This window comes from Cyrtonyx montezumae, unplaced genomic scaffold (genome assembly GCF_038088225.1).
Source record: "Cyrtonyx montezumae isolate F1298 unplaced genomic scaffold, pur_monq_1.0 scaffold_3, whole genome shotgun sequence".
Classification (NCBI taxonomy): Eukaryota; Metazoa; Chordata; class Aves; order Galliformes; family Odontophoridae; genus Cyrtonyx; species Cyrtonyx montezumae.
This window is the reverse complement of record NW_027072034.1, coordinates 70900977-70927632: the sequence shown is the minus strand read 5'-3', so window position 1 is coordinate 70927632 and position 26656 is coordinate 70900977. Positions and strand designations below refer to the sequence as shown.

Genomic DNA, 26656 nt, shown 5'->3' with positions numbered 1-26656 from the left:
TTTAATTCAGCTGGCCATACCCAAACCAATGCACTAGATTGCTATTTCCACAATACTGAAGTATTAATCCTCATCTTCCTGTGAAGCAGAAAATAGCCATATTTTGCAGATGGGGAACTAAAAAGGATAGAAAAACCATGTTGAGAGATATAGAAATCAAACAATAATTGCCACTGTTAGTTTAGAAATCTCACTACTACAAGAAAAGTTTAGTGTAACATATTCAATCAAAAATTCAGTTATGTAATAAACGAGGTATTCATCACCTCTCTATCTCTGAAATACAAACAATTCCCTGAGAACTAGTTATTTCCATAAAAGTTTTTGGAAACAGAAAAGGGATTAAATATCATGCAGAAGAGAACTCCGGACTCTACATTCAACTCTTTTTCATGAATGTTCCCACAGGTTACACAAGACCGGAACTGAAAATTATTGAAGATGGTTCAGTAGAAGCAGAGAGAAGCATGGAGAAGGTTTTAAGGGTGTTCTTTATGGAACACTACAGTACATTAGCATGACTTTAAGCCACACTAGCAATGGCAAGGTGAACGCAGACAGCAAGTAATTTGACAGCTTATTGTGAATGGATTGTGGAGAAAGGAGGAGGACGTAATGCTTGACTTGTTCAGGAAGCTGCTCTTGAGGAGAGGCACATATCAAGCCTACTTATGAGTGGTATACTGCTGTACAGTATTAGCTCAAAACACTGCTCAGACCTGCCCAATCATAATTTTATGCTCATCTCTCCTTCCTTCTTGAACTGATGCTGCATTCTTGTTAATCTAACAGAAAACATTCATTCATTTAAGTGCAAGGAGCCCGGACAATTTACTCTGACTGAAGATTTGGCCCTAAGCGCTTTTACTCTCCATTTCCAAATAAATGAGAAATGGTTCTGTTTGGTTCAGTAAGCTTACATGAAACACAGATCTGACCTATCAAGAATATCTTACTTGTTCGGTTAAAAAAAAAAAAAAAGCTGAAATGACTGAGCACAATTCAGACAACAATGGCTGCAGTTGATAAAATGTAAAGGTTTTTGTTTCAAGCTTGACAAAGTCTGACAGAAAAATTAAAGGACAAAGTGATAATGATGGATGGGTTGTGCTGTATTTTTACTAAGAGCGAAAGAAATTTTAAGTGGTAAACTGAACTGAGTGATGACCTACCTGGGAAACAACCTCACTACTCTGCACAAAATTTAATCAGTCTGTGGTATGTAGTACTAAATAATTTAGCAAGGTTTTATATTCAAAGGGAGCTGCATTTAGAGTTGCTCAGAGAAAATAGGATTGAACAAAGGGATCATTCAGTTTGAGTATCATGTGCCAATATCTCCTTAGCACTTTAGACTAAATGATCATGAAGCCTTGCAGACATGAGGTCAAGGGGTTCTCTTTACTAATTGATTCAGATTTATGAAACTCTGAAATGGCAATTACGTGCTTGACATTTTTGCTAGCAAATCAGATGTCATTAAAAAATATCCAAAACCTTTTAATAAAAGCCTCATGTAGATCTAGATCCCTATCTAAAACAATTAGAGACTAGTGGTGGATGAGTCCATAATGCAAGATACACAGCTGGCCTAAAATGATCAGGCAGGTTTGGAAGGATAGAAAATAAATTCACACAGCACCATTATTCTGAGATGTTTAATAGGCCTGTAGGAGGTTTTAAATGTTGGAAAATGTGGGAGCTCGTTAAGGTTTGATTTAACACACTTGGGTTGCCCAGTTAAGACAGGGGAAAAAAACCAAATGCGAAAAGATATGAGAGTTTCAATTTCATTGAGAGCTCTCTGTCTTCTTATTGAAACTTTAACAGTTTTTTCTATAGGTTTCAGCAGCAAATGAGGGACAACAGTATATTTAAAAAAAGACAATGACTTTTTTCTTTTTTTAGAGTCAAGTAAAGAAATGCTATTTGACCAATTTTTATCCTTAGAAAATTAGGAATATAACAGCAAAGAATGTAATCTACTTCGGTGTTATTACTCAGTATTGGCAGCATGGTATCACCCAGAATTGCTTAAAAGTTCATCTTTTAATATGATGACCTTGTATCACATCATGGAATGTTTTATGACGCATGCATGTCCCAGGAGAGCTTATGACATAACTAAAAGCATGATAAATATGAGAAAATGAGGATTAGTAGGAAACTGACATTGTACTACAAAGTGAAAGTTAACTGTCCTTATTTGCCCTGTCAGAAAACAAGGAGTCAGGACTCTCAAGCAGGTGACAAGAAAGAATCAAGGGGAAGGAAGTGCCTCAGTATGGTAGCAAGCACATGGGAGTAGACAAGAAGTCCTTGTGCCCAAGGGAGTGGTCAGCTCTATGACTCCCCTCCACCCCCAGGTGCAGATGTTCAGCTTGGATCTGCTCTCACCAGATGCTGTGTCCTCACAAGCTGCTGGCCTGAATCTTGTCCCTGCCAACACTGCCCCTGACAGAAGTAAGAATGCAAGAGTTGAAGCTTGAGGGGCATATTCCAAAGTTCTACCAACATTCCAAACTGAAAACAAAAGCTAATGCTCCACAGACACACAGTGTCTGAAGTCCCCATGACAATCCAGGTAGGACTGTGAATACTCCCTAATGCCAGCCAGTGCCACCTTTGGCAGGGAACAACTCAAACAGCCTGGCCAGGACAACAGCTTTCTTCCATTGCTCCTCCTGAGGGGCACAGGACAGCTCCAAGTAGCATTTCATATTAAAAAAAAAATTGCTTCCCATATCACTCCAATGAGTTTTCCATCAGCAGAAACTCTCCAGCTGCATCTCTCTCATGAAAAAGAAGTTTACAAAGGAAGCTCTGCAATGATGGACTCTCAGTTAATTGTCCATTAGACTCACTGTTTGCCACCATTCTATCCATCTGAAGAACTCATCGTTCTTGCTTTTTCTGATGTAGAAGAATGAAAGGTGACATAATGTAGTATCTCACAATATATCTAGCTATTGTTGGGCAGCTAACACAATTTACATCTTTTGTACCAGAGTAAGCAAATAGGTTGTCATGCCATATTTCTTTATGCCTATTTGTGCTAAAACCAGGTGATATAAAGAGAACATAAAAAGATACATTTGACAAAACAACCTGCTCTGATGAGTAGATATTGAAGATTACCTTAACACAACGAAAATCTAAATTCTCAAGTGGGTGAACTCTTTGCTACTGGAGAATTTGTTTTGAAGTGCTCTACCTTATTAGTTTTACTTTGTTGACGATTATTAGCACAAAATGTACCTCTGAGGGCATATCAAGACAAGTATTCCTCAGAAAAATTAATCTCTCATGTTCTGAAGTCACACGAATACAATACTTCAGACTACTCCAAATGTATACTCCGAGAGAACTACTCTTTGCCAAATTGCATTTTACCAGTTGTGAAAAAAATCCTTTCACATTTTATAGTAGTAATATTAGTAAAAGCCTATTTTATTTAAGGGAGCTATTCTATCTTATATAAAAGCTCATCTTTCTAATTTAAATAGTTACAAATAATGCACTGAGCACAGCAATGAAGTATATGCAATTTACCCAAAAGAACTTCAGTAAAATCAGCAGAACACGGAGTAGCCTAAGAAAAAGAGTCGTGCAATTTGATATTCTAAACAAAAAGAGATTTAAAAAACTGTTTGAGTCTGCAAACTCAAAAGAAGTAGCATCCTGATTCTGTTCACAACTCTTAAGTAACAAATATATACATACATTAAAGACTGGATCTCTGCCTTGAATTTCTGTAGGATCATTACTTAGATATAAGAGAAAAATTTAGGGAAAAGGAGGTAGCATCATTCTCATTCCACAGCTAGGGAAATGAACACAGAATTATTAAATAGAATATCTTAACTCTTACAGTCCTCCGGTCATGATTAGAGAGTTCAGAATGGATCTCCTCAGTCCCACTGCAATTTGCTACTGAAAACTCACTCAAAAGGAGAAAAGAAAATAAAAACCCCTTAAAGTTGTATTTTAAAAAGTAACTGTCCTTATACTTGAAGAGCCAGTTTCACTGCATTCAAGATGAAATGTTACCACAAAAGTCACCAAACACCAGTATGATTTGTCCTAGTAGCACAGCATTCTATCCTTATTAGTATGATATTCTAGGCCCATTTTTATACTATTAAGATAAATAGAAAAGTCATACTTCCTTGCTTCTCCAAGCTGTGAAATAGAAGTATTCAAAAATTAAATGAAATAAAGAACCAGCATCTGTCCCTTGAAAATCTATAAAGAAAAGCTAATATACAACACAAATTCAGACACCAGTAGCCTTGAACAAAGATGACAGCTTTCTCAGAATGACACTTTACTCATTCTGTGCAAAAAAATAAAAAATAAAAAAATAAAATCACTCAGGCAGAATGGCACTAGGAAGAAAAAATGAGGTCAAGGAGAATTCTCTAAAATTTCCCTCATAGGGAGTGAAGTGTTGAAACTAAATGGAGGTAAATAGATTGCTGATCTCTGTTTTATTGTGGTTGCTGCTTTCACTTCTCTGAGAAATTCCAGACAAATCATTGAAATTGCTTAAGCAACACAAAACTCACTGCAATAATTTCTAGGTTAGTAAAAAGACATCAGATAGAATGCTATTTATTTTAAATTACTTTATTTTGAAAATCAGAGGGGTCCAACACTAATCTGAAATGCTTTGTCACAGTGGGATAGCTATATCCCATTGAAAATCAGCTTGGGCAAGTTAATGACATCTTTGGAACAAAAATATAGTTTACTGCACTTCTTTGCACTGTTTTTGATTAATAAACTTATTTCTCTCATAACCATAATGCACTACCTGAAATAACAAAGTCCTATCTTTTCAATTGTCAATCATTCCTCTCTCTCTCTTTTTTTTTTTTTTTCCTGAAAGTGTTCTATTCATTTGTTTGAATTTCCCCATGATGTTGGCTTTGTATAACACTGCAATGAAAGCTGGGACACATGCAATACAGTCAAGACTTGCTCTTATTGTAATTACACAGCTTTCATTGATGCAGGCAGGTTATTTGGTACCTTTACTACCAAGCAATCAAATAAGACAGTTCCATTCCAGTGGAATGCTGCAGCATTTGTTATAAAGGAAAACTGGTCATATCAATGTAGAGATTTCAGTTTCTGCTTAAGAACGATGAAAGCCATCCAGAGCGCTCCTCATCCAAGCAGCAAACAAACATTGCAGTGTGTTAGCCTTGTTTCTCGTTGCTTCCTACCCATTAAGGATTAAGAAATGTGCAGAAAGAATAAAATAAAATAAAACAGAAACCACGGAGGAAGAAACTAATCCACTACTGCTATGACCCACAGAAATATCTAAAGAAAAGAAAGAGTTTACCCTGCCAAGTTCTTTTCCTGTCCTTCCTCCTCTCCTTTGGTTTGGTTTCCTCTTCACTTGGAGTGAGAATGTGGGTAGTTTCAACTGAAAGACATACCCTCTTCAGGCATGAAGTTACCAAGCAAAAGTAAGGTTTTTCTTCAAGGGTGTACTGGGGACTAATTAAGTTTTGTGGATACAGGTGAAGGAAAAGTAAAGGAAATGCAGGCTAGAATATAAAGTAGATAAAGAAGAAAGAAATGAAATCGTTAATTCTTCTACCTCCAAGCCTTTTAAAAAAAGAAAAATAACCTTGACCAAAAACTTTTGGACCATTCCTTCTACAAAAGATAGATTATCTTACATCATAATATGAATTCCATCAGAAGTAGCAGATATCTAAACATCGGTTCACATAAATTTGCCTGTATGTTTCACCAAAAGAGGTTAAAGCTTTCTTTATTTTTGTAAGGTAACAAAAGCCTCTTGCAAGAAGTCAGGTTATTGTGAGAGACCTTCAGACAGTATTAGGTGTTCCAACCAACATTATCAGATTTGGTAAATATGCATTCATACTTGCAAGCAATAATCTTCTTTCTATTGCCTGAGAATGGTTTAGAGATATATCCTTATTGCTTTCCTGGCTACTGTTCGTGTCTCTTCCACTTTCTTTGTGAGTCATATAGAAAGATAAATGCAACACACTTTCCCAAAAGCTGTGAAAAATGTGGTGAATACTTAGGAGAAAGGTCAAAGCAATTCACAGTAACCCATAACAAGGCAGATGAAGATTCAATGTAGAAAGTCTATGTTATGATTTAGCAATAAATTAATATAAATTTAATTAAAAAGCAAAGAAAAAAAATGCTGTGTTAGGTCAAGAATTCAAGAGTGAGGAGCTAGAAAAAAACAGTTCACGATTTCAGGTTAGAAGTTTCCTTTCTGGGGGATGGGGTAAAGATAATTCTGTTCCACCACATATTATGAAGTTAGGCTGTGAAGAAAGATATTATAAGGAGTTCGAAATTTTATCCAGGAAAATTTCATTTCCTTGTCAATTTGATCAGTCTTTTAGCTGGAGAAATACTGAAAACAAAGGGAAAAAATAACCACCTTAATTATTCAGAGTAAAATAGTAATAGAATACTGAAAGAAATATGAATTGAATGTTTTCCTCTTCATACATATTTTTTTTTACATTTTTTATTTCTTTATCTAGAAATGTAAACTACAGAAAAATTATTAATTTACTAATTATTAAAATTATGAATAGCATAAGTATAATAATCAGAACAAATGACTAATAGCAGAAAACTAAATTCCAGACTGTATACTTCTTTCTCAGCTTCTGTCCTTCATATTTGATCAAAGACCTGAGATACTGAATTTCTGGTAGCAAAAAATGCAACATTTTAACAGAAGTTTTCCTCAACTCCCTTCAGCATTAAGACACAGGATGCTAAGAACAATTTCCCTAAAACAATTATATCTGTCTCCCTTTGCTTAGTGCCAGTGACTTGTACTACTTCCCCAAACTTTGTAATCTCAGTTAGAACACAAGGTACTGATGTATCACCAGGCTACCATTACCAATTGATATTTAAATTATTATCACTATATAGCATATCATTTCTCTTTTTGAATTAAGTGAAATGATGAGCAACCTATTCTCAAAAGAAAGGTAAATTATAGAAGCATCATATTAGAATGACAGAGACAAAAGACCATTATCAAAATTCCACTTGACACAGTGATACAAGAAAGATTATGGTTTGAAAATTGTGAAGTTACTTTAATAATTTCATTAAGTAGGGTTTTTTTTTGTTTTGTTTTGTTTTGTTTTGCTGTTATCATAGGAGGGTTTTTTTTTTTTTTTTTTTTTTTGTGAATAACAAATATCTTGCTGGAAACAGAAAATCATTAACAACTGTTTGGCTTCAACTCTGCCATCAGACTCAAGTGAAATTACTTTGTTAACCGTCATATTTTCTTCATGAAGCCTGCATACAACATTCACAGATCCGGTAATTTTGCAGACTAACTTCTCAACCCAAAAAGCCTGACTGAAGTAAAGTTCAAGAATGTTAGAGGCAGGCAATAGCAAAGCTTGAAAGGCAGAAAAATTTGAGAGCAACGCATGATACCAAAGCAAATCGAGGTGATAATTAACTTGACAATATTACTTGAGAAGTACACCCCAATTAAAAGATTATTTAAGATTATTTAAGAGTTCTGTTTGAAAGAGCAACAGTACTATATTTAGCACGTGCAGTTAAACAAGTACTTCAGTGTAGATTCTCTACCTATATACAAGCAACCAAATAATTAATTCTATGCATATTGTGTGTGCAGAGGAATTCTCATTGCCCATTCAAAACTTGTGTGAAATATTTTCCTTTTCATAAATCACTGTGAGAGTCTGAATCAAGAACTATCACATTAGCCAATTACACATGTACATAGAAAATTAAATTTCTTCAGGTACTGTGTATTATTAAAGACATCATCCAAACCTACAGTGTTTTAGAATAAGCACATTGACAACTTCTGTTCAAATACGAATGATCTATGTGTTTTAATAGGTAGTTAGTGCTGAAGAAAGCTCCTGCTACATTCACAAGAAAAAAAAAAAGAGCAGAACAAGTTTGGATTTATGTCAACTGAAATACTTTGGATTCAGTAATTTCCTTAAGTATTCTGTTTAAAAAGAAATCACATTATCCAACCAAATTATTATTTTAAAACTTTTCTTTAATCAAAACCGGTATTTTAATGTAAAACTGTAGAAGTGTTAAACAGGCTTTCCAAAAGCATTACTATGGTTCGGAATGTTATTTTATTGACCTTTACAAAATAATTTTGAGCTTATCCGAAAAAAAAGAAAAATTGTATCTTATTTTTCTAAAGTCACCATAAATGAAGAAATATCAGTTCACACAGCTGAACTATAGACCCTACTGTGCAAGTATTTATCAACAAAAAGCAATTTCAAAGTAGCTGCCTTGTGAGTGTTCAGGGATAATAGCTGGCCAATTCATCCATAAAATTAAGCCAACAATTCCATCGTAAGTTTCTTGACAGACTTCTCATACCTAAAAACATCAAATAAATGTTATACTTCTTAAGTCCAATAATAAAACCTATATTACCCAATGATTTCTTAATTCATCTGATTGCTCAGCATTCAAACATGCCATTGTTTTGGAGAAGTTAATTTTAACATTGAATTGATGATTCAATATGAGGATGTCACTTTAGGACCTTGATGTACATGCAAAAAATCAAAATAGTTCAACATAATTTGACGGGCTACACTTTGCAGAATATAACATGCATAAATTATTTCAGCGTTTATAATGCTACCTGCTACCTTTAGCATAGGATTCTTATTGAATTACTTTCTCAGGATTGCCACAGCACAATCTAATTCCTCTATGCCTCAGCTTTTCCACAGAAATTGAGGAAAAAGAAGGACAGTCTGGGGAAAGGAAGGTTAATGTGGGACTATCAACTCATATTTACATTTTTGAGATGGAAGAAGTCTTTAAGAGGATCCTTCCGATTATTTTTCCTCTGAAAGCTCAAATTCCTCAGCCAGTGAGTTGTCTTCTCTATTTATTTATACTTTTTAAAAGATGGAAATAGGAAAGACTATTCTTTTCATCTCTGTTTTAAGGACTCAGAACTGAGACACACACTTCCTTTTAATTCAAACAGATAAAAAATCAAAAAACTAAAAAGTATAGATATTCACATGCACAGAATTTCAAATGAAGTCTTAAGTGGTCTTTTGAGACCCATTTTCTTGATATGCCTTGATTGCTGTGGGAGTGAAGTTAGTTTTTAGTGAGAACACTCTCTATTGTAGCTTTACAGGCTATTATTGCTCCATTACATCACAAGTCTGCACAATTCTCTCTTCAGAAGCCCAAGCTTTGTTCACTCAAAGAGTAGGATTTTCCCACAGGCAAGGAAAGTCTCTTCTCTGCAATGTTTCTGTAAGTGAGATGTTTCATCTTGGGAACTATAAAGAAAGCAACATTAGAAATTGTCCAGCCACCTCAGCATCTAGAATCTGGACAACAAAGTGGAGGGCAACTAGTTTACTGTTTATCCTTCTGCCCTATACAGATATCCTCCATTGTTTTCTGTGCTTCTCATCTCTCTCTACCATGCACTGAATTTTTTAAATGTTTTTTTTTTAACATGTTTATGAGGAAAAGGTGTCCAAAAACAGTCTACAAAATTTATCAGAGGATTGTAGTGAAAATATTTGCAAACCAGGACATCTGTTGCCTATCTGACATCTTCAGTTTTCACAGTAAAGGAAAAAAGTCATACCTTCTCAGACATACTCCCAATTGCTTCAGACTGTTTACTTCCACAAACTGAGAGATATGCACAACTGAGTTTCACAAATAAAGGGAGGGGCTTCTATGAGAACTTCATAGTAGAAGTAAAAATGTAATAAAATATGATAGTGGGCAAAAGATATTTAGAGCAGATAGATGTAATGAAGTTTGATTTCAGAAGTGTTTTGGATTCTACATAATTTTTAATAATCTGAAAAGAAACTTGCATAGAAGAAAAAGTTCAAGTTGCAGTCATTATTGGCGGCCTCATAACATGAATTTTTGTAATAAACAAAAGGAGGAAGGAGTTAGATGTGGAAGTAGAGCTAAAGAAAATAATTCTCTAACATGACTGGTGCAAGTTTGGCATATACAGAGAACAGTCAGTCAAAAGGGTTTACTACTAGAATAAAAATGAATAAAAAGTCAAGAAAGACACCACAAAAGAGGGAGAGTCTGGGTAAAAGAGAAAGGAATCTGAACGTAAGTAGTCTAAGATCAGAATTAGTGAGATATTGACAGTGAGGGGGAAATAATTGAGAATCTACTGAAGGGAAGTCACACGAAAATGAAAGTGATTTTAGCCAAAATACAGTGATTCAACTGGAAAATGGCAAAATATAGGTGGAAATAAGAATATTACAGTAATAAGAATAGCTGTGGGACTTAGAAAGGGATATGAGCCAGTTGCCCAAGTGGGATACTTCCTAACAGGAAGTGTACTGGGATTTGAAGGAAATTATGGAGGTGATGGTAAGAGAGACGAGAAAATGCCATAAGAACGCAAACAAGATCTACCATCACAGTGAGATTTTCAATACTTACAGCACAAACAGCAAAAGAGGACAAGTAGATTGGAAAGTTCAGAAATGAAGAGCTCAGCTAACAGGTTTAAACAATCAAAAGAGAACACTTTTTCCTCAAAGGCCATAATTCAACTCAGAAACTTGTTTCCACAGGTAACTGTAAAAGCCAAGATGATAAATGTTTTGAAATAGGACTGGACATGTACATGGAAGATAAATACAGTCCAGAAGAGAGATGGAGGGGAACCTTTGGTTCAGCATATTGTAAGATATTTTATGTTTGAAATTATGTTTCAAAATATTAACAAGGATATAACTCAGTCACTCAGTTGCCTTCATTTGCAGGAAAACATTTTGTCCATAAAAAAATAAAATAAAATTTAGAGGCTAAAGTCGCAGGAATATGCTAAGACACTTCTTATTCTGCAAAAATACTGAGTTCCTGGCTCAGACTCTTTCTACTGTATATATAATTGACCATCCACAGCAGCTTATTCATGTCAATTACTATATTTCTTTGGTAGACCACTGATGTATGTCACACTGAGTACTTCTGTTAATTGAACACATGGCTTTAAGTTAGTAAATCAGGCCATTTCACCCAGGTGGCTTATGTCAAACAATTCTGTCAGTTACCAAATGCTGCCCTTTACATTAAGACGTGTACTTCTGTCACCTACTCACTACAGCATTGAACTAGGCTTTCAGTAGTGACATCCAGAGGTCATGAGTTACATACACAGCAGCTGTTTCTTCATTTTGATGTGATGGACCACGACCTCTCAACTCCTGTATCACTACAGATTTTACCTAAGCTTTGTCAGTAGAATCTATGTTTCTAAGCTTAGCATCATGAGACTGAGAGTTAGCTCTGTTTTACTGATGATTAATGACCAGTATTTGGACAAAGGTAAACAAAAATTCTTAACAAATTAAAAGAGATTGAAAATTGCCAGCAGCTTATTGCCAAAGGTAACAAGCGCACTTCTAAAGCACTAAGCTTACCAATTAGACAAAGGCTACAGGCATTAAAGCATTTGCCTTTGTTACTGCAAGAAACAAATTTTTGAGCAAACTACATCTTACCTTTGCACTGCTGCCTGTAAACTCTGACTTTGTGCCCACCTTCCTCCTTCATAAAATGTCTGCTTGACATTTATTATTAATAACAGAAGTTAAGAAAAATAGAAGTAGCAGCTGTATTGATTCAGCAAAACAGCACAAGCATGTTTAACAGCCAGTGCCTTTTATCTGATTTAAATACATTCATCTTCTTTGATTTCTTTAATTACAATACAAATCTAAAAAAAGACTTCCTTATGTTATCAAATGGTATTTAAGTTGTACATTGCTTATAGGAATATTAGGAATATGTATTTCCACTGCTATCACTTAATATCAAAATAATATTACTTCATTGTCATTTACAGTGGAAAAAAAAGTATTACTTTTCTCTATAATATTTTGTCTAGGTTGGCAAAGACATGAGACACTCTTTTCTTGGTTTGTATAATTACTATATATATATAAGTGTATATATATATATATACACACTTTCCTTACTCTTCATCTCTAATAAAGATAAATGACATCTTTCATTTTTAGGTAAGATTCTATCCACACTAGAGCTGTCTAAATCTGTTTTAAGTTAGGAAGATATACTTTAGGAATTGAAGGAATTAGTAGACAGAGACTCAATGAAAGAAATTCAATAGGGGAAAAAAGAAATAGAAGCTGTATGGAACTTTTGAACCCCTTACGAACAGAAGAAAGAAAAGCTGTAGAAGTGGAAAAAAATGTAGATGGAATCACAGTATGGATGAAAAAAAAAAAAAAACAACAAAAAAAGAAGTTATGAATCACTTCTCTGACCCCGTAGAGTCACTGATGTCCCCTGCCTTCTCACATCAGCTTGCCTTGAAAAACTGAATCCACAGTATCTCCCTAAACTTGAGGAAGTGATTATCATTCTTTCTTTCCATCACTGTACCTCCTATGGGCTGAAGATTATACTAGAAAATCTGCTAGCTGTTTAACACTGTGGTGTTGGACTTTCAGAGGCTCCATTAAGGGCAGTGGACTACTAGCACTCAAGGCACTTATGCCTTACTCCACATAGATTTGGTAGGTCTCTTTTCCTAGACCTTCTTTCCTTGACTTCCAGCATCAAAGAATTGCTTGTAAAGAGAGATTCTCTCCACATGCAGATTTCTTCCCCTTCCTCTCACACATCTTTAAATAAATACATAAATATACCTCCCCTCATATCTGGCACGTACATCAAAGACTCAAGGTAAGAAGACATATTTGTATGATACACCAGCTATATCAGAAGAAGCAGGTCCAAAAAGTTACAAGTCATGGCACAGGGAAAGAGATGGAAAATCAAAGGATACTCTCAGATATATTTTGGAAGATACAGAGAAAATACGTCCTCTATTAAATAGAAGAATGCATCTCAGAAAATGCTAAAAAGTAGTTTTGCAAACAGAAGGAGAAGGAGAGAGAGCAAGAATGATAATAATGAATTGTTTAGAGAGGATTATGTTCCACTAGGGACATTCAGGAATCTAGTGAACTAAAAGAAAGGATAATAGATAAATAGATGATACAATCAATTGTGGTACAATTCATAAGATAATTACTTCAGTCTCTTCCATGTTTAAAAAGAACTTAAAAACTCAGAAATGAAGCAAGCTGTTAAGCACTAAACACCAACACATACTCTGTCACACTATTCTCAGAAGACATTTATCTTCTGCAGTTCTAACACCAGAACTGCAGAAATGCAATTAGGAAAACGACAGTACTCATAAGAGAAAAGGTCAGCAATGTTCAAGCTAAACCTGATAACATGCCTAATGTGTTGCCACACAACAGAATGCCTTCCTGATAATGAATAACTTTACAGATTGCCATGAAATTGTTGCAAGATAATCAGATCAACAGGGGGTACACTGCTACATGAAAGAAACACAGGAGACTGTGAAATTGTCTTTAATAGTGGTATATTGCAAAGTCAGCACTGACGGAAAAATTGACTATTATCAAAGGCCAGGTTTTCAAGAAAATAAATTGGGCACAAAACACAAATGATAGAAATTTCTGTTATTTGGTAAGCAAAGAAGACATTACTTCATCCAAGGTAGTGCTCTTTGTGAATGCAGCCAACAACCAATACATCACCACCTCTAGGATGCAAAATTATTTTTTTTTGTTTTTTTGCAGTAATTGATGTAAGTAGAGGTTAGGGGGTTTAGTTTTTTTACTTGTGTTCAACAGAGAAATACTCACACAGCAGTACATGCTCCATGCTTCTCATGTAAAGACCTCCTCTTTACTTCTGTCATTAATGCTACATAAACTAATATTGAACTTCAAGAGAAATGAAAAGTAATCTAAGGAGTTTTTTTGATAAATCACATTTCAACAACAGCCCTAAGAATGTAGCTCATTACTAAAAGCTGAAAGTTGCATTTATTATAACGTTTATGCCAAATACCAATAGTTAGATGGAGCCTTTAGTGAAAAATATTTTTGTGAGCTTGCAAACATTAAACATACATTTCTTATGCCTGAAGTCATTATGAGCTGAATAAAGCCTACATGGTTCTCATTCATATTTGCAGACTATAATTTGTATTAGATTGTTTCATTTTATTTTTTTTTCATATTTATGAAAAGTTGCTTTCATGTAAAAATAGGAGAAAACAGTTGTGGTAAAGTACAGGGGAGCTTTCACCTCTATATTCATTCAGGTTAAAATCTAATAATTTTCTAGGAATTATTACATATACATCTATGATAAGACAAACTTTATACTCCTAGACTGCTAGATTCACATCGTAAAGTTGTATTCAAGTTAAATGCTAACATTTTATTATAGTTTCTCCTATATCTGACTTACATCAAACTATTTCATGATGAATATAAAAGCCTGCCATTTTTTAACATGACACATACTGTTGCCTAATTAAACAATTAAAATAAGTTGTAATTTAATGGGAGCCTTCTTATTTATCAGTGCCATTGGAAGATGTATCATGAACTTAGTACAGAACATATTATTTATTGATTATAAGAATGTCAGATGCTGATGATCAGCTAATATGAATAAACAGAATTTCCTCAGTAGCAAACTGTAACTAGTGCGTTTTGTCTTGTATTTCTAAATTTCCCTTCATATATACTTCTGCAACCACCTTTAGCTATCAAGTATGTTCCATATAATTCTTCAACCACCTTTAGCTATACAGTATGTGCCTGAGGCAAGTTTTTTTAAAACAGTACCCAATGCACTGCAAAATATTTTTACAGATGCTTACACGGATGAATATATTTTGTTTAACCTTTATGAATTGAGGTATCCAGTAGAAGAAAGTAAACACACACACTACAACTAGAGGATAGCATCAATAAAAATGCAATTATACTTCTATCTTTTTCATGCTACACTTTCATTAACGATCATAAGCAACCAATTTTCCTGAAATGCTACAGATGTGTAACATTCACCAAAGAACTAAAGAGAATGCACTTACCATGTACTATCAGAACATATTCTGTGCTGTTTCGACCAATTGGGTTTTTTGCTTCACATCGATATGTGCCATTGTCTGTTTTGTTTAGGAAACTGATGCTTAGGACTCGGCCGTTGACAACCATTCGCTCTGGATCTGGTAGTTCTCCACCATCCTTTGTCCACAATACTGGTTCTGGCCTGTTGGATACAGAGTGAGACTTTTATTCAGATACATGAAGTGTGTATATACAACGTATATTAGAAACAGTGACTAATGGATAATAGCCGACCACTAAAGAAAATCCAATGATAATTTGAGTTACTGGATATAATGATAACTTATTACAACCTACCCACCAGATGGAAACTACTAAAGTGAAGGAACAGGAAGGAAAAGAAGAAGAACAAAAAGGGGACACAGAACAGTATTGAAACAATACCTCAATAAATAAAATGTAACAAGAATTTTTTTAAAAGCACTAGTGAGGTTTCAGGGTACAGAGTTCAGCAAGACATTTGGCAAGCAATGTGAAAACAGCTCTCTGTGTGATGAGCAGTGTGGTCCTGTGCAGCTGACAGGCATCAGAAATCATGCGAGCAAGCTGAGGTAGATATAAGTGGTTTGCAAATGGATTCTTAAATTATTTAGGCTATTCACATTCACGAGTGTACTTGAATGTACTGAGTGTTTTTCCTGAACCAGGCATATCAGTCACAAAGTAGCATATCTTACATACAATCTAAATTTGTTTCTGCTGCTGTACTGTGTCAAAGCCCACCCCTTTCTTCACCCATCCTGTATCCTTGCATAATTGCTTGTTACAAACATTATCACAAGCAATGTAAGATTTCAATTATAATCCTGATTTTCTTTTAGTGAAACCTTTCCTCTTGTACCTGGTCACCCTAAATCAGACCAAAGGCAAAGCACTGATAACCCCCAGCCAAGTTAAGGACACAGTAGAGATGGGAACCGATCACGTTATAGATCCCCATAGATCTTCCACTGACAATAGATACTTAACTCTTTCCCCAAAACTCTCAAGAAGTTCTGCTGCCTAAGGGATTTGCCTAACAGACAGCAGTAAGTAATGATTACTTGTAAGCAGTTCTTACCTGTATGTAACAAAATCCACTCCCAAATTTACATGAAGAAAAACCAAAAATATAGGTCTGTGATTAGGAATGGGAAGCTGACTTACTGAATCCTACTTCACAAACAGATAAAGCATCTCAACTCCTTAGACACTAGTATTAAAAGCAATATATTCACAGCCTGAAAATTTAAATTTATTTACCTCTACCTGGTAGGTTTGTATATTTTAACCCAAGTATCAATTCCTTTATTTAGGGTACACTATCAGTAATTTCAGTCAACAGCAGTTGCCATTCATATGGTAGCAGAATGTAACACTATATTTTCCTAAAATTGTATGTAATTTTAGGGCTAAATAATAAAACAAAATGTAAAATTCTTCTATAAAATGAACAAATGTCTAGTTAGCTGCTGGTATTACCGAAGAAATAATTTGCTTAATTTAATGTGTTTAGAACTTATTAAATATGAGTGTTAAGAATTAAACCTATATGCATAAGCAGAGATATTTCATTAAAATGTGGCCTTACACACAGAAGAATAGTCCTAACAACTGCAGTGACATAAGTATTTTTTAAATAATACAACATATAAACAAAGTGAACTTTTCTGAAAGGACCTTGCTGCTATGTATCCTATATTATTTCCTATTTGGTAAGAACACTCAACCTTTTATTTCTCTTGAAAAGGTATGCTCTCGACAATGCTAAGTACAAAGGGACAAACACATCCCTAGTTAGGGAATATAACAACATTCATATAATTTGAAACCAAAGATTAAGAACTGTTGATATAAAGAGTCTTATTTATCGCTAACTGTAAATTTGTCATAGTACTTTTCCTAATGTGCTTCCAAGCATTGTGTCTAAATACACATTCACACAAAATACACTCCTCCCTTCTGCTTAACATTAGCAAAGAATCTAGATGTCCACCATGTCGCAGAAGAATTGTCCCACACCATTACAGTGTGATATGCTTTGATTTGTTAAGGTGGATGTGTTCAATTTTCAAGCAAACTCTTCATTGTTCCCCATGCACCGCTCTACTGTGAATCTGTAATCCCAAGAGTGGAAACTCTGAAATTTTTCTGCTATAATATAAGCCATCACCTTCATAAGTGGCATGTTAAAGCAACTTCTGTGCAGTGGAAATATAAGAAACTTAGATTTTAAATTGAACTTAGATGGTATGCCTTGGGTAAAACCCATAGGATAACAAATAGCTAGGAAAAGGAGCCTTAGATCTAAATTATTCACAGAGCTTTGTCACATCTTAATATACCAACTGCAGTCCTACACAGAGTGGTTAGAGCAGCAGATGTAAATACTCTAGCAGTGGTGGGGAGGCTGTTAATTAACAGACCCAGCCCCTCTGGCTCAGCAGCAGCAGCGGAGCCATCCCTGGGCAGCCAGCCCATGGTCAGCACGTCACGGTGACTGGGCACAGCCCTCACTCCATCTTACCACTCTCTGGGAGGACAGTGCCTAAAGCAGCAACACTGTCACAGCCACAGTATTAAATCTTGCCTTTGCTGCTGGGAAGCTTTGAGACACTCTGGTCTAAACAATTCATTAGTCAGGCAGAAGTGAGTTAAGAAGATGAGACGTGCTCAAGCACCCAGGCCAGTGTGCTGTTGCTGACAGGAACAACTGGAGTGTCTGCCTAGGGAAAGCAGGGGAATGTGGCCACTGCCTGTGGCCCATTCTCTCTTTGCTTCTCTAGCATCTACAATCACCCCATTAGGGTTGCTGGAGGGTGTCTCTCTTATTCTCTATATCTATGCAGTAGTTAGAGCATTGCCCATGACTTTCTCTAACTTCATTCTGAATCTACTTGCACTCTCTGTCAACCCAGCCTTCTGTGGCAATGAATTAAAAAAAAACCTCCCTACCTGCTGTGCAAAAATATATCTACTTTTATCTGCCTTATACTGATCTCCGAGCAGCTGCAACAACTACTGTAGAATATGGTAACAGTTCTACATATTATAACCTTGTTATGAGTTATGCTAGACTGTATTTAGTAGGCCTTACTTATTGTCTCCCTATCCTTCTATTTTTGTTTGAATTTTATATTATTGACAGAAGAAGTCACAATAACACAAGACAGACAGTAAACTAGGAGTATACCAGCCACTCCCTGATAGGTGCTTTAGTACCTTAATTGCTAAACAGCCCAAATGCAGCTGAAACATTGATGGAGAAGTTCCTCTTCACTGTCACAAGGCATGCTGAAATGTACGTTTTCCACAGGTAATCCTACTGAAATGTGTTCATGGCTGTATGTCCAGAGGTTCATTCTACATTCTGGCTCAGTTAGGGGCTATTTAGGTTGGAAGTTTAAAAACATCAGGCAAACGTACACTCCTAATACTGTGAAGTCCTCTCTACTGAATACATCTTTACTACTAACAAATTTCAGCTTTTCTTCACTCACTTAAACACTGTCATGATGAGAACTTGAATAAACAGGGTAGTTCTATGCCTTAGACTTGTGATTATTTCAAGTTGAATCAAATGTACCAATTTAACCCCCATTTTCCCTGACTGCATAGAAAAAAGTATTTCAAAACAGCTCAAATGTGAAAGGCCACACTAGTTCTTTGTCTAGCACGTGTGGCTTTTACCAATTTGGCTTTGCAAAAGTGGCACACTTTGGCTTTCCCACAGTGGCATAATCAGGACTACAAAAAAGGAGCCAGCAGATGCTAATTATGAGCACACTAAAAATATCTTAATTATGAACAATGACTACTTTGCCAGGCACCTAAAATAAACTTTAAATCTACAGTTTTCAGATAAAGTTCTATACAGGCTTAGATTCTGATGTAATTTATCTTTAAGATGATAATCATGAAGTTGATCAAAGGACTGGAGTACTTCTAAGAAGACAGACTGAGGGAGTTGGTTTGTTTTGCTTGGAGAAGGGAAGGCTTTGGAGAGACCTCACTGCAGCTTTTCAGTACTTGAAGGAAGCTTACAGGTGGGAAGGAGAGTGATGTTTTTCATGATCTGATAGTGACAGAACAAAAGGGGATGGCTTTAAACTAAGAGATTTAGGTTAGAATCATAGAAACATAGGGGTTGGAAGGGACCTCTAGAGATCATCGAGTCCAACCCCCTGCCAAAGCAGGTTCCCTACACCAGGTCACACAGGTAGGCGTCCAGGTGGGTCTTGAATATCTCCAGAGAAGAAGACTCCACAACCCCCCTGTGCAGCCTGTGCTAGTGCTCCGTCACCCTCACCGTAAAGAAGTGCTTGTGCACATTCGTGTGGAACCTCCTGTGCTGCAGTTTCTGTCAGTTCCCCCTTGTCTTGTCTCCACACACTGCTGAAAAGAGTCTGGCCTTGCCACTTTGTCCTCCACACCTCAGATATTTATAAACCTGGATCAGGTCCCCTCTCAGTCTTCTTTTCTCAAGGCTAAAGAAACCCAGTTCACTGAGCTTTTCTTCACAGGGGAGATCCTCCAGGCCCTTCATCATCTCTGTGGCCCTGTGCTGGACTCTTTCCAAGAGATCCCTGTCTTTTTTATACTGGAGAGCCCAGAACTGGACACAGTACTCCAGGTGAGGCCTCACCAGGGCAAATTAAGAGGAGGAGGATCACCTCCCTTGACCTGCTTGCCACGCTCTTTTTAATGCATCCCAGAATGCCATTGGCCCTCCTGGCCACGAGGGCACACTGCTGGCTCATGGTCAACCTGTCGTCCACCAGGACACCCAGGTCCCTCTCTGCAGAGCTCCTCTCCAGCAGGTCACTCCCCAGCCTGTACTGGTGCATGCAATTATTCCTCCCTAGGTGCAAGACTCTACACTTGCTTTTGTTAAATTTCATCCGGTTTCTGACTGCCCAGCTCTCCAACCTCTCCAGGTCTTGTTGAATGGCAGCGCAGCCTTCAGGTGTGTCAGCCAATCCTCCAAACCTTGTATCATCAGCTGAGGGTGGCCACTATCCCCTCATCAAGGTCATTGATGAAGATATTGAACAATACTGGACCCAGCACAGACCCCTGGGGGATACCACTGGTTACAGGCCTCCAACCAGACTGTACTGCTAACGACAACCCTCTGCACTCTGCCAGTCAGCCAGTTCTCAACCCACTTCACTGTCTACTTGTCTATCCCACATATCCTTCGCTTTGTTATAAGGATGTCATGGGGGACAGTATCAAATGCCTTGCTGAAATCAGGGTATACTACATCCACTGCCCTCCCCTATCCACCCAGCCAGTGACATCATAGAAGGCCACCAGGTTGGTCAAGCATGACCTTCCCTTGGTGAACCCATGCTGGCTACTCCTGATAACCTCCTTTTCTTCCAATTGTCTGTAGATGGCATCCAGAACAAGCTGTTCCATCACCTTTCCAGGGACAGAGGTGAGGCTGACTGGCCTATAATTACCAGGATCCTCCTTCTTGTCCTTTTTGAAGACTGGAATGACACTGGCTATCCTCCAATCATCAGGCACATCCCCCATTCTCCATGACCTCTCAAAGATGATAGAGAGCAGTTCAGCAATCACCTCTGCCAGCTCCCTCAGCACCTGTGGATGCACCCCATCGGGTCCCATGGATTTATGAACATTAGCATTGCCTAGGTGCTCATGGACCACATCTTCCCTGACTGAAGGAAAGTCTCCCATTCCCCAGACTCATTCACTAACCTCCAGGGTCTGGGATTCCTGAGGGAGAGCTTTTTCACTGAAGACAGAAGCAAAGAAGGCGTTCAGTATCTCTGCCTTCTTAGCATCCCCCGTTACCAGAACACTCCCCTCACCTAGTAGGGGGCCCACATTCTCCCTAATCTTCCTTTTACTGTTAACATATTTAAAAAAGCCTTTTTTATTATCCTTTATCACTTTTGTTAGATTTAATTCCAGTTGTGTTTTAGCCTTCCTCATTGCATCCCTGCAGGCTCAGACAACCTTCCTATATTCTTCCCAAGTGGTCAGACCCTTTTTCCACATTTCATGGACCTTCTTCTCTTTTGAGTTTGCGCATGAGCTCCTTGCTCATCCATGCAGGTTTCCTGCCACCCCTTCCTGATTTCTTGCTCAAAGGGACACACTGATCCTGAGCTTGGAAGAAGAGCTGTTTAAATGCTGACCAGCTCTCACAGGCCCTCTTACCTTCTAACATCTTAGCCCATGGGATAGCTCCAAGTAGGTCCTGGAAGAGATCAAAGTTGGCTCTCCTAAAGTCCAGGGTAGCAATCCTACTTTTTGCTTTGCTCCTTCCACTCAGGATCTTGAACTCCACCATCTAATGATCACTACAACCCAAGCTGCCCCCAACCTTTATACTTCCTTAACAAGTCCTTCCTTGTTAGTGAGAATAAGGTCCAATAACACCCCTCCCCATGTCGGCTCCTCCACCGCCTGCATCAGAAAGTTGTCTTCAACACATTGCAAGAACCATCTGGACTGTGTGAGCTTGGCCAAGTTGTTCATCCAGCAAATACCTGGATAACTGAAGTCCCCCATAAGCACCAGCGCCTGGGAATGTGATGCTACTTCTAATTGCTTACGGAAGGCCTCATCAACCTCCTTTTCCTGATCAGGGGGCCTGTAGTACACATCCACAACATGCCCCTTGATTCTCACCCACAAGATCTCCACTGCTACGTCACTGTCCTCCAAGTGGAGTTCAATACATTCTAACTGCTCTCTCTCACATATAGAGCATCTCCACCACCTTGCCTTGCCAGCTGATCTTTCCTAAAAAGTGCATAGCCCTCCATGGCAACATTCCAGTCATGAGAGCCATCCCACCACATCTCTGTGATCACAGTGAGATCATGGCCTTGCGACCACACACAGATCTCCAACTCTTCCTGTTTATTTCCCACGCTGCACGCATTAGTGTACAGACACTTAAGGGAAGCAGCATCCCCCTGCCTCTCACCATGCCTAGGAACTCCACTCTCTTCACCCAGCAAGCTCTGTTTTGAGCCTTGAACTACCCCGTCGGCCCCAGCGGCCCTCATTTTGTCCCCTTCCCCTTTCATACTCCTTAGATAAGAAGAAAAAGTTATTTACTCAGAGGGTGGTGTGACACTGACACAGACCCCCCAGAGAAGCTGTGGATGTCCCATCCTTAGTTCAAGGCTGGGTTGGATGTGACCTGGGCAGCCTGAGCAGGTAGGGGGCAGGGGGTTGGGTCTGATGGGGTCTCAAGTCCCTTCCAACCCATGCATTTCTGTGATTCCATGATTCTTTTTATAATGTAGGCCTTTAGAGATAACACAGAATTATTTTAATATAAGTTCTTAACATTCCCACCTCTCTCCCCATACTTAACCAAAGTACTATGATGTTTCAGTGTTGCCTATAAACCTCCCTTCTAGTGATACCTTTGTATATAAAAATTATATTTAACTTAGTCTTCTTTTAAGAAGGATGCATGGATCTTTTGCATCAGCTCATCTTTCTGAATACAGGGAACATAATCAACACAATCCATTTTTCTGATTTCCTTATACAGAAAGGCCAAAATGTTCCTCACTGAAACCTTGATCTCAAACTTAGATAATTTGCTGGCCTGTAATAACACCACAGATAACCTTTTGATATCTTTAAGATATGAAAAGCATCAAACAACAACAACAACAACAAAAAGCAAACACAAACAAAATAAAAAACATTGCCAGCTGTTCACATCCTTGGTCTCACCGAGCATATTAACATCCATCTGGGTATCTAAGCATTCTGTCAAGACTTCATAGCCAACATGGATAAAAATAGGAAAAACAGAAAGATTCATGGAACACTAATGAGACAAGTAAGTTCATTATTTTTAGTATGGCATTCTTGAAGAGCCACCTTTAATTCTCCAAGCAGGAACATACTTTGTTCCTCTACAATCTCCAAAAAACAAACACTAGTGAAAATGTTTAAATGAGTAATGGAAAAGGGATCACTACTTACACCAGCACATTTTTGTCAAAATGCTAGTGTAACATTCCAAGTCACCTAAGGAAATGGTTGCTTCACTATTTTGACCTTATGGAGTCAACCTCGATTGAGAATCTGGATTTTTAGATTTATCAGTTATTCATCCAGTTGAAAGTTTAAATCCTGAGGGAACTTTTTGTTTGTATGAAGCCTCACTCTTGATGAGTCATATTAGGATGTGCTGCTTTGGGAGCATTTCATCTATCAGAAACATCAATATCCAGTCTCTAGCCTTTCATAAAAGGCTTGGATAAATGGTTTTTATTTTATCAGATAAGAACTCTTTATGATTTTGTAGATTTGCAGAGCTTGACTAACCTTCAGAGAGTGTTTTTCTCCTCAAAAGAATTAGTCAAAAATGTCCTAAGTATCTTTTAAAAAGTTCTCTTTTTATTAGGGAGGCAACCTTGAACATTTGAATTAGCTATTATATTGGTCCTACTTTCTCTTTCAAGCATCTCAGAAGACATAACAGCCTAAAAACATTTATGATGCCCTATACAAGTGTTTTTAAAATGGCTAAGAATTAAATGACCAATGTATGTTAAAAATGAAGTGGCAACAAAACAGAGATTTCCACTTTTTATCATAAAGATCTGTGAGGAATTTACAGCCACAAAGACAACAGGAACAACGAGAAATGCTGAGGATACTTGCAGTATGTTATGCTTTTGAAAAAGCTGCTTAAGAAAGAGGATAGGAGTCTCAAATGGTGTTAGTGTTCATAGTTTTGTTGTTTGTTTTTTTTTTAAAGGAAAGAAGAGAAAAAAATACCTAGTAAAAAAAGAGAAGAAAAACAAACCAAAACAAACAAAACCACCCCTTATCTCTTCTGTTCTGGTTATAGATAAAGCCTTTCTTTTATCCATCACAAATGTAGTGAAGTGACAGGACTCACTGCTTATAGCTTTCCTTGTATAAAGCAGGCAGTCCTCTCACCTTCAGACTGGGTCTTTGGGTTACAGTTGCTAACCATGTCGATAGGATAGGCTAAATTTACAGCTAAAAATGTTTATCTTAAACAAGCCCGTGACAGCAACTGATTACAGTGACTCAGGAAGAGTGTTTTCAAACCATAGGTATTTTTTCCTGTTACTTTACTGAGACAGGAAGCATAGATTGCTCCAGGGGAAATGGTAATTTTTTGTATTTTTCCCTATCTATTTTCTAACCTCTCCTTATAACTATTTTGTAAGGTTCAATTCAGGCCAGTAAATATGTACCTTTAGCTGTAAGAATCTGAATGTTCTCCTTCTGCCACAATTATCTTTCCAGATATATCTCCCAGTCATCAGGCTAATAATACATTCTCCTTTATCCTTTAGTATCCTCACAGTAAAGGACTCCCTTTGACTTAAGGTCCTCTGCCCTCAATACAGCTGTGTAATGTTGCTGCTTTGTGCCTAAATAGCTCTTTCCCAATTGATGACCAAGCTATTATTATAATAAACTTCTTTGAAAATATTTACCAGTAGTTTCTCTTTTTCCCTATTGTGAATTCCTTGTGCCTCCTACCCCACCATTCCTTTATTTTAGTCTTTCTCAAAAAAAGCAAGACAATTTCAAACAAATATCCTTGTAAGTGTATAAAACATATAGCTCCAGTATTATTTATAATCTTGTCATGTAAGTATAAAAACCTGCTATGAATAACATTTGGGAGATTGGCTTTTTCATAGTCATGAGACGGATCAACAAGAGAAATTATGTGAAACCAGAAGATATCTTATCAGTGAATTGCAACAGAAATCACCCTTGTATTCTCTTACTGTAAGCTGCAGGGAGGCAAGAGATGCACAAAAAGATTGTATCAAAAACAGCCTTTGTAAGGAAGATGCCATAGGGATGTAGTCCAGAATTTCGTTTTAAAGAACTCAAAAGCCATTGCTACACGAAGTAAAATGTGGAGTCCCTTAAGCTTGTTCCTGAAATATCATCCTCCATAAGGTAAACTAAATTTTAAATGCATGGGCAAGGAGAGGGCACCAAATTGGTGTGCTCAATACTATGAGTGACCCACTGTAGTTCCATGATTCATACTGAAGTGAGAAAACAGTTCAGAGAAGTATAATTCATAATCAGTATCCACAGGAATGTGTTGGAGAAGCAACATTTTGTCAGGATTAGTTTGGTAGTGTTAGCTTGTTTGGCTTTGAAGAAAACACAAAAGAGTTCATAAATGTATAAAACGGATGAAGGGGCAATGTTAGAAAAAGTATCATGATGCCGTGCTGTATATCAAAACTGAGGTCAAATAAGCAAATTATTTTCTCAATAGTGGAATACATAGGAACTCACTACCAATGTATGTGATAACACAACTATTTATTTAATTGATTTCTTACGCCCCAGTACTACAGCATGCAAACAGTCAACTCGAAATAAATGCATTGAGACATGAAATCAAACTGTGCACAGTTAGTTGCTAACTCCATTCATTGCTCCAAGTACTTCTAACTGTACTCGTAGTCAGGCAAATACTTAACTAAAAATGAACCTTCTTAAAAACTGTTCTTGTTACAAAGATTTCTAAGAAAACACTGTAATCATTCAGGAAATTTGTTTTGTTTTGCCCTTATCAACAGTGCTGGCCCTAATGCCTGTAATTTCTTCTAAGGCTTTTATCTGCTCTCCTTTCTATATTCAACAGAATGAATCTACTTTTTGTCTTAGAGATATTAAACTCACCTTGCAGTGAAATTATCACTGCGTGACATAAAAATAACATGCTAACCTCCTACAAATTTCACCAATCTTTAAAGAATGCAGACAAAATGTGTTGCCTCTTTTTTTAGAGTCCTGATGGAGATCTCTGTGAAAAGCTTTGCGTGTTCATAATTAACTGGGGAGAAAACAACAACAACAACAAAGCATTTTAAGCAAGGCCGTCCTCTTGTTTTGGGAAGAGAAAGACAATTGATTTTGTCTTTTTCAACCTGTCTTATTATTTCATTCTGCACCACTTTCCTTCCTCTTCTATTAGAAGCTACACAATATGAGGTCAGGCTTGACTGTCAAATAAACAAGAGAAGCCAGTTCTGGCTGCAGATCTCCTATTTCCCTCACAGCCCACTATTACTTAGGCCAACACTTAGCACAAGTACCTGGAGATCCTGATTTATCTTCTCATTGTGACAGACAGCTAAATCTCATTTTAATGACATGATTGCAAAGACTCTCAGAAAGTCATCTTGGCTAATTGAAATTAATAACTTCAAATCCATATATCAGTTTATTTGCTAAAATGTACCCTCTAAAGGGAAAAGCTTATCTTTCTTTTTTGTTTCTCCCTGTTAACGTAAGAAACCCCATTATCTTTAATTTACATAAGAAATAGAAACCTCTTTGCAAAGTTCATAGTCTTCATAAATCACATGGATCTCCTGTAGAGAGAACAAACTCAAAATGTATATCTTATGGAGCCTAATTACATTAAATGGAAATTAACTATAAACTCCTGAACTATTGACAAAAGGTCTTAGCTGTGTGCCAGGGTATAAAGATAGATCCGGATTGACAAGTACCTGCTATTGCTTAAGTCTTAGAGTTCATGCTGATTAGATTATTCATCCTGTGTTTCCTCATAATCA

At 37.0% G+C, this 26656-nt stretch overlaps 1 protein-coding gene across 2 annotated transcripts in view; it reads right to left on the bottom strand.

The window, feature by feature from the left end:
- Positions 1-26656, bottom strand: part of CADM2 (cell adhesion molecule 2) — a 603584-nt gene that overhangs the window by 49750 nt on the left and 527178 nt on the right. For both annotated transcript variants that reach the window (XM_065741859.1, XM_065741860.1), the window contains exon 8: positions 15032-15210. In XM_065741859.1, coding sequence (XP_065597931.1) covers positions 15032-15210 — 179 coding nt within the window. The remainder of the gene's footprint in view (positions 1-15031; positions 15211-26656) is intronic.